This window comes from Gymnoscopelus microlampas (assembly GCF_963454915.1).
Source record: "Gymnoscopelus microlampas genome assembly, chromosome: 4".
Taxonomy (NCBI): domain Eukaryota; kingdom Metazoa; phylum Chordata; class Actinopteri; order Myctophiformes; family Myctophidae; genus Gymnoscopelus; species Gymnoscopelus microlampas.
In genome coordinates this window covers 19,530,804-19,540,508 of record NC_139941.1, presented here as the reverse complement: position 1 = coordinate 19,540,508, position 9,705 = coordinate 19,530,804, and the positions used below count along the sequence as shown (strand labels likewise).

Below are 9,705 nucleotides of genomic sequence, written 5' to 3'. Positions count from 1 at the left end.
TTTTAACGTTGATATCTTGTTGTGACAAGATATCTACGTGACAAGGTAACTCTGGAGGTTGATGTCCTGCTAATGTTGGATTGACATTTTATTCTCAACTAAAATACAACGTGATTACAACGTTAGAAATATGTCATATTTTGATTGTACTGTAACGTTGAGCCAATGTTGTACTATGACGTCAACCCGATATAAATTTTCACTAAAATACAACTTGTATCCAACGTTGGGAGTCTAACCTTTAATCAACGTCTACATAACATCAGAGATTGACGTTAAATCAACGTTAGTTTAAGATGTCAAACCAACGTCAGTTCATGACGTCAGACAAACGTTAGGTTATGACGTCAGACAAACTTTCATTTACAACTAAAATACAACTTGTATCCAACGTTGGGAGTCTAACCTTTAATCAACGTCTACATAACATCAGAGATTGACGTTAAATCAACGTTAGTTTAAGATGTCAAACCAACGTCGGGTTAAGACGTCTAACCACGTTAGGCTATGACGTCAGACAAACTTTCATTTACAACTATAATACAACTTGTATCCAACGTTGGGAGTCTAACCTTTAATCAACGTCTACATAACATCAGAGATTGACGTTAAACCAACGTCAGGTTATGACGTCAGACAAACTTTCATTTACAACTAAAATACAACTTGTATCCAACGTTGGGAGTCTAACCTTTAATCAACGTCTACATAACATCAGAGATTGACGTTAAACCAACGTCAGGTTATGACGTCAGACAAACTTTCATTTACAACAAAAATACAACTGGTATCCAACGTTGGGAGTCCAACCTTTAATCAACGTCTACATATCATCAGAGATTGACGTTACATCAATGTTAGTTTAGGATGTCAAACAAACGTCAGGTTATGACGTCTAAACAACGTTGGGTTATGACGTCTAACCAATGTTGGGTTATGACGTCAGACAAACTTTCATTTACAACCAAAATCCAACGGTCATCCAACGTTGGAGTACAACGTTGGGACAACGTTGTACTGACGTCGCGTGTCAGCTGGGTATAGAGAGAGACTGATGGCCATGTTTTTAATGGAGGACTCAAATTGTGTTTTCAAATCAAAACAACAAGTGGTCATTTTAATAGATTTTGACTGGTTTATTGTTTTGATCATGCTGCCTTTCGTTGCTGCCCGACTGCAGCTCTTTGTTCTATTGTCTATGTATCGTGTGTGTCCAGTGGTGGAAGAAGTAATCTTTTTTTTTACTTAAGCAAAAATATCAATACTACAATGCAGAAATACTCTGTTACAAGTAAAAGTCTGGTATTCAGAATTTACTTGAGTAAAAGTACAACAGTATTGGCATCAAAATGTACTTAAAGTACCAAAAGTAAAAGTAATCATTATGCAGAAATCTATGTATAAAATCATTTGAAAATAGTAGATCTACAAGCTCACAAGGCTCACACATTGTGAGCTTGTAGATCGACTATTTTCAAATAGCCTAAGTCTATAGGGCTAAAGTGGTTAACTTTTTTAATAATATTTAAAATCTACTAAGTAATAATACCTAAAGTTGTCCAATAATTGTAATGGAGTCAAAGTGCTATATTTGCCATAATGACTTCTTTACGCATTGAACCAACTTCATTGGTTTTGATTATATATATTTTTTTAAATCAACAAACAAACAAACGTTGCATACGTGTAGTCGGTGTGTGGCTTGAGGTTCTTCAGCTCGATGTCCTCCCTCTGGCTCTTCAGGTTCTGGATGTCGGTGAAGAAGCTGTTGTTGTAGAGGACCAGGATGTACAGCGCGGGATCTGCACCGTGATCACAGCGCTCAAGTGCAACACCTGTAAGGGGGTGCAACCATTTAAATGTATTAAAAAGTATCAATAATCGATCATCTGGTTAAATAATTGATTAATAACTTACATTTGGAACGTTTGGTTTAACAGTCCCATCTGTAAGTACTAAGAGACATGGAGAGCCAGCTTTTAGTTTGTATTTCTCTGCCATTGATTCCACGAATGGCTGAATAAGCAGATCTTAAGACATATTTATTTTTGCTTTGCTTATCTCAATGATTAATTTGATAGCTTTTGTTTGTGTTCCCTTGCTCTTATACTGAGTATATTTTCGTTTTATGCAAATTGTATTCGTTTTGACTGTTTTACTGTCTTCTTATTTTGATGTACTTGTTTTTATGATCTTTAATTTTTTTGTGTAAAACCCATGAGTTGCATTTTATGTATGAAAGGTGCCAATGATAATAAATATCATTATCATCATCATCATTAATAATCGATCCCTTATTTTGGGCTTGGTCATTTTATGCAAAACGTTTTCAAAACATTTTCAAAACTTTAAGTAATGAAAATAGCTACATCTACAAGCTCACAACCAGGCCTGGAATTTCACCATTTTAGCGCAAGGCCACTTGGGCTTTGGTGTTGTACATCTTTTGACGGTAGGAAGGCCATCAAATAAAACAAGATTTTAGTCCATTGAAAGAATTAATTGAATTTAAGGGTTAAGGATACTAATGTAATATGTATTGTGTAGACTATCTGCAGTGAAATAAATAAAGTATGGTATTTACACTATGATCCATGCTCAGCCCTGCACCAATCAAAGTCACTGGATTGGTTTAAAGATGGGGACTCAGGGGAGTTAAGAATTCAGAATCTCAACAAAAGACACTGGTGTCTACATGACGAGAAAGAGACACTGGTGTCTACATGACGAGAAAGAGACACTGGTGTCTACATGACGAGAAAGAGACACTGGTGTCTACATGACGAGAAAGAGACACTGGTGTCTACATGACGAGAAAGAGACACTGGTGTCTACATGACGAGAAAGAGACACTGGTGTCTACATGACGAGAAAGAGACACTGGTGTCTACATGACAAGAAAGAGACACTGGTGTCTACATGACGAGAAAGAGACACTGGTGTCTACATGACGAGAAAGAGACACTGGTGTCTACATGACGAGAAAGAGACACTGGTGTCTACATGACAAGAAAGAGACACTGGTGTCTACATGACGAGAAAGAGACACTGGTGTCTACATGACGAGAAAGAGACACTGGTGTCTACATGACAAGAAAGAGACACTGGTGTCTACATGACGAGAAAGAGACACTGGTGTCTACATGACGAGAAAGAGACACTGGTGTCTACATGACAAGAAAGAGACACTGGTGTCTACATGACGAGAAAGAGACACTGGTGTCTACATGACGAGAAAGAGACACTGGTGTCTACATGACAAGAAAGAGACACTGGTGTCTACATGACGAGAAAGAGACACTGGTGTCTACATGACGAGAAAGAGACACTGGTGTCTACATGACGAGAAAGAGACACTGGTGTCTACATGACAAGAAAGAGACACTGGTGTCTACATGACGAGAAAGAGACACTGGTGTCTACATGACAAGAAAGAGACACTGGTGTCTACATGACGAGAAAGAGACACTGGTGTCTACATGACGAGAAAGAGACACTGGTGTCTACATGACGAGAAAGAGACACTGGTGTCTACATGACAAGAAAGAGACACTGGTGTCTACATGACGAGAAAGAGACACTGGTGTCTACATGACAAGAAAGAGACACTGGTGTCTACATGACGAGAAAGAGACACTGGTGTCTACATGACGAGAAAGAGACACTGGTGTCTACATGACGAGAAAGAGACACTGGTGTCTACATGACGAGAAAGAGACACTGGTGTCTACATGACGAGAAAGAGACACAGCAGAAAGTGGTACAGTCAGCTGGGGCATTAAGGCCACTGTGGCCTCAGGGCCATTTTTTTGAGGAGCACAAGGGCAAACTGAGGGGCAACGACGGCCATGGCCTTAGTGCCTCACTGAAATTCCTGCCCTGCTCACAACGCATCTCGATGCAACACATTGCGATAGATATAAAGTATTCAATCAATCAATAGATCAATCAAAAGCACCTCTTTGAGCTTCATGGCCGGGTTGGTGTCGGTGAAGATGGGGCTCAAGCTGACGGGGTCCTCCGGCGAGGCTCCGGACGGGCAGTCGTCCAGGCCGCACGGCGAGGCGAAGTCCGGCGGCGGCGTGGTGTAGTCTCCGCCCCCAACGCCTCCGCCCCCGGTGATCACGAAGTATGGCGTGACGCTGCTGCCGTCGTCGGTGCACACGATGCCGGCATGCGCGGGTTCTGGCTCAGCAGGCTGTAGCCGGAGAAGCCGGCGGGCGAGTCGCACACCTGTTTAGTGTAACAGTGTTAATTGTAAGTGTTACTGTATATAATTACACAAAATGATATACAAATAAGTGCTTCTGCCTGACTCCATTCTCCAAATGTATAATAATACAGTGCATTAGTGGTCACAGCTCCTTTAAGTCCCCTCCTTCTGTCCCCTGTATAAATATCCTGCCACACCTCCACCTCTTCCTTGTATATTTCCGTATTGGAATGAGGTGGGTGTCTTTTGTTATGCTTCTCTATAACAAAATAAGAATTGGAGTTACAAATTACTTATACAGGGTTTGCTTAGAAAGGAGTGCATGCTCTAGAGCCATATTAACTTGGAGACGTGTGTTTTGTGTCGTTCTGTCAGAATAAATGGAGATTACACCGGTTAGGATTTTTGGATGAAATTAGGATGAAACATATTGGACTGTCAAATACTGATGTATCATTCATTTCATGATTGTATGGGTGCCGTTATCTTAGTATTGGATACCATTCTGTTGCTGTCGGGCAGAAACCTCTTATCTCCATATTCTAACTTTTTGCGTTTTCTTTCGTACATCAATGTCCTACTTCAGTGGTTTTCAACCTTTTTCTCTTCAAGGACCCCCACATTCACACGTATTAGCCCACGGACCCCCCATTTGAAAAGATGCCAGGGACTTAACCATTATGATCTCTTGGGGGTCCCAATCTACACTGTATCATCATCATATTAGTGTTCATTTAACTCTGAGAGTGTACAAATGGAACCAAATGGACCCGTTAAATGGACCCGTTAGGGTCCATTTGGTTCCATTTGTGCACTCTCAGAGTTACAGACACATAAGGGTCAATTTGGTTCCTAACTATTAATTTGGCTGGGGACCCCCTGGAACACCCTCAAGGACCACTGGTGGTCCCCGGACTACTGGTTGAGGTACTGCCCTACTTGATCATACTACAGCGTCTCACAAAAGCAGCAAAAGTAGTGACACATTACTCAATGTGACACATTATTACCCTAAAAAAAACTTTGATCTGAGTAGCCTGAGGTGTTATTCCTTTGTTGGGGGAGATAAAGGGCCTTAAACCAGTGCCACCTGTAATGTATAAATAAGCCCGATCTGCCCATGACATGAGGGGGGGGGTGTAAAGATTAAATTCTACTGAAAAAAATAGTTTAGGGAGTTATTGGAGAGACAGGACAGTGAGAGGAGAGAGAGTTAAGTTATCCCTCACCTTTTTCTGGTTATTGCAGGAATGACAGCAGTGGACCAGAAATTATGTTTTAACATGAATAAAACACAGGGGTCTTCAACAGGGGGTCCTAAGAGATACTACAGCGGGTCCGCCAAAGTCTTCGTATGATGGGGAACATTAGCCAAACATAGCAGATCTACAAGCTCATAACTCCTCGGGTAGCTTGTAGATCGGCTATTTTCGGAGAGTTGGTGTAAAGGGAAAAAGAGCAGACCAAGTAGTACAGAGGCAATGGTTGACTAAATATTGAGGGTTTGCAAGGTTAACTATCTGAAAATAAACACAAATCTATGAAAAAGTTTGATCTGCAACACAATTTGATACAATATGTAGTGGGGGTCCCTGCTTCATCTTTCTCTTAGCTAAGGGGTCCTTGGCCTGAAAAACTTTGAAGACCCCTGATCTAACACATTATTAGTAGCTAAGATCATTTGTAAACAAACAAAAAAACAAACAAACAAACAAACACACACATTTTTTATACATTTTCAAATGTATAAAAATCTTTTGAAATTAGCCGATCTACCTCACAATTCGTTGCATGGCAAGGCATTGTGAGCTTGTAGATCTGCTACTATTTTCAAATGGCCGAAATGTACGGGCTGATCCAAGTGGGTAAAGGGTAGTGGGTAAAACGTATACGTATGTTTTGTAATAATAATCAAAACCTACAGAGTAGGCTAACTATATCATCAGAGAGATTAGGACTTTTTTTGAATGAAAAACACTTAAATCCCTATTACTCCTGAATGTTTTTAGCAAACTGCACAACATTTTCTACACAAAATCCATGGATCAATATTCAAAATTCCAGTTGAGCAATATTACCATTAAATTATCCTTCTACCCCCTAACTCAGTGGTTCTCAACCTTTTCAGGCCACGACCCCCCAAAATAATCTAATTTGAACTGGGGACCCCCCAAAGGAATCATATTTGAACTGGGGACCCCCCCCCCCCCCGGGGACCCCCCCTCCCCACCCTGACAAGCACTTTAAAACAATGCTGGCATGGAGTTGAGGCATTGCATTGAGTTTGACTTGGTTCCGCTAGAAAATATTTTGAAAATAGCACATCTACAAGCTCACAACGTCTCGCAACACGTTGTGAGCTTGTAGATCTGCTTGTAGATCTTGTTGTCTCATAGGTACAACAGTAACATTTTGTTGCTTGTACCTGTAAGATTGAGTGACAAATAAACCCTTCTTGAATCTTGATTCTCAGTGTCACACAAAGTATACTACTATACTCTGCTTCTGAACATGCTATTTTCATATCATTGTCTCAGCCAGGCCGAAAGGCATGGCGAGAGAATATGTTTTACCCCCTGTCTATCCGTCCGTCCGTCCGTCCGTCCGTTCCGTGTGTCCATCTGTCTGTGAACAGCTAATCTCCGGCACCGTTGGCCCGGTCGCTGCGAAACTGTGCACACACACTCCCTGGATGCCAATTCAGAACCTCTGCCCCAATTGTTTTACATGGCCCTGTTATAGCGCCACCAGGAGGCCAGTTTGTGCAAAACCCATTTTTTGATATTACTCCTACAGATTTTATCCAAACATCACGCAAATCAGTACACAGTATCTCTATAGTCATGTGATCAACACGGATCTGTCTGATTTTCCATATTCCATCCTGATTGGCTAAGGTTGGCTTCCAAAGTTTGCAGGATTGGTCCGTTTTGAACTAAATACTTCAAATCATGAAAGCAGCATGCGATTACCATGAAATTTCACACGCACATTCCCACTAGGCCGAGGAAGAAATTCCACTTGAAAATGTTCAAATCAGCCTCATGGTGGCGCTATAAAAGGCCGATTTGCGTTTTTAACTATAACTGCACCGATCTGCGTGAAACTTTTCACGCATACTCCCTAGAGGCCAAGGAAAAACATCTGCCCTGCATTTTTCACATTAGCCTTTTATGGCGCCACCAGGAGGCCGATTTATGTAAAACACATTTTTTGAGATTAAGCCTTCAGATTTTATCCAAATTTCACGCAAATTGATACACATGATCTCTATAGTCATGTGATCAAGATGGATCTGTTTGATTTTTCATATTCCATCCTGATTGGCTAACATTGACATCTAAAGTTTGCAGGAGTGGCCCGTTTTGAACAAAATGCCGCAAATCATGAACGCATCGTCCGATTGCGGTGGAACTTTGCACGCACATTCGCACTACGTTGAAGAAAAAAACGGCACCCTTTTAACATTGCCCTAGTATAGCGCCACCAGGAGGCCGATTTTTCTTTTTTATATTACTCATACAAAATGTGTCCAAACATCATGAAAATCAGTACACATTATCTCTATAGTCAAGTGATCAAGATAGTTCCGTCCGATTTTTTATATTCCATCCTGATTGGCGAATTCAAAACATTGCTGGCCCACAATAACCTACCTGACCTGGCGGAGACCTGTGCTCCGAGGAGCACTTTTTCTAGTTTGTCTATGCCTTGGTTTTCTCCAACTCTTTGTCATTCATACTGTCCATGATGGTAATATATTTCTCCAAGCTCTGCTGTTCATTTCCTTTGCTCAAGTCACTACTGCCAAAACCTGGAATCATTTGCATAAGCTGCTTTGGTCCCATCTCCATCATGTTCTGAAACTGTTCGTACATGTCCCGCATGGTGCACTGACCATGGATCAGATTGTTCATGAGTTCTTTGTTGTCGTCCATTTTCAATTCTTTACATTGTCAAACAATCCTTCGAAGTCTGTGGCTGTGATTTAAAAGGCTCAAAATCATCTATGTGTTCCCCTGTTCCAATAAAGATGATTGGACTCTTAGTGGCAGCAACAGCACTGAGGGCCCCTCCTCCTTTAGCGTGTCCGTCCAGTTTAGTAACGATGACTGAGGCCACGTCTACTTTATCTTTAAAAGCTTTAGCCTGAGATTCACAGGCCTGGCCAATAGATGCGTCCATCACATACACTATGTTGTCTGGTTGCACAGCGTTGGAAACTTGCAGCATCTCTTCAAACAGAGATTCTTCTTGTTTGTGTCGTCCACTCGTGTCAACAATGATGATCTCAAAGTTCTCTGATTTAAACCTCTCTACTCCCTCTGCTGCAATGACGACCGGATCCATCTCTGTGTAACTTCCATAGAAAGGAATTCTGGCTTTTGTAGCATTCTGTTTCAATTGATCAAAGAAACCAGCTCTGTAGGTGTCAGCACAGATCAAACAGGTCTTCCAGCCTTTTCTTTGGCAGAAGTATGCCATCTTAGAGCAGGTGGTAGTTTTTCCACTGTCCTGCAGACCAACCAACATGATGACGTCGTTCTTCCCTTTGGTTGGATTCCAAGCATTCACGCCTGGATCGACCAGCTTAACCAATTCTTTGAACACAGCACATTGGATCATCTTTTTCTTGTTCAGACCAAAAGCTATATCTTCCAGGACAATGGCAGACTTGACATTCTCTCGTAGCTGTTTGACAAGTTTAAGCGACCTAGCATCAACAAACTTGGTTGCAGTGAAAGCCCTACCAACACTGATTTTGAAAGTGTTGTGAATCGTTCTGACATGGGTATGGTGGCTGCTCTCAATAATAATAATACACCTTACAATAAATGCAAGGAAACGCTGTACGTGGACGTATCTACGTCTGTAATCCACGTATCTCGAGAACCGCTCCACCGACCGACTTCAAATTCGCCACGCAAATGACCAGAGAGGGTGCCGTACCCGGCGTTGAGTCAGTTGGATAGGTAGTTATCCAGATCCGCCAGAAAGGCTCTGGCCTTCGCCCAAATGAGCCAATTGATTGCCATTGATTGCCATTGCAACCCCAGCTTAAGGCCGGGTGAGCTCCAGAGGTCACGCTCATGTCACCATGACTCAGCCATAGCTATATGGGAGTTCCCAATGCAGCTACGCGCAAATATGGAGTGTGTTGTCACGGCACCAGCAAACAAATCAGTCAGCTCCATATATGGGCACAAAAAAGGGCATGCCCATACATGGGCATATACTGATGACATCAGGTATCTCCATATATGGGCATAAATGTGCAGATTAATTTGGGGACCCCGAACCCCAATTTGGGAACCAGTATATTAGACCTGGCAACCACTTGTTAGACCATAGCAACCACTGTTTTACCCCAGCAACCACCTTGTTTTACCATAGAAACCAACTCTTAACACTAACAATACTTAAAACTAACACTCTTAACACTATAAACTCTCTTAACACTTTCAAAACTTAACACTACCAACATTCTTAAC

At 41.6% G+C, this 9,705-nt stretch overlaps 1 protein-coding gene across 1 annotated transcript; it reads right to left on the bottom strand.

Moving 5' to 3' along the window:
* Positions 1-7,917: 7,917 nt before the first annotated feature.
* On the bottom strand, positions 7,918-9,324 carry LOC311044000 (signal recognition particle subunit SRP54-like; the record flags this gene model as incomplete). Its single annotated transcript, XM_084055423.1, is given in 4 exon segments — positions 7,918-8,162; positions 8,165-8,191; positions 8,194-8,927; positions 9,311-9,324. Coding segments are annotated over 4 exon segments (1,020 nt in total).
* Positions 9,325-9,705: the final 381 nt, after the last annotated feature.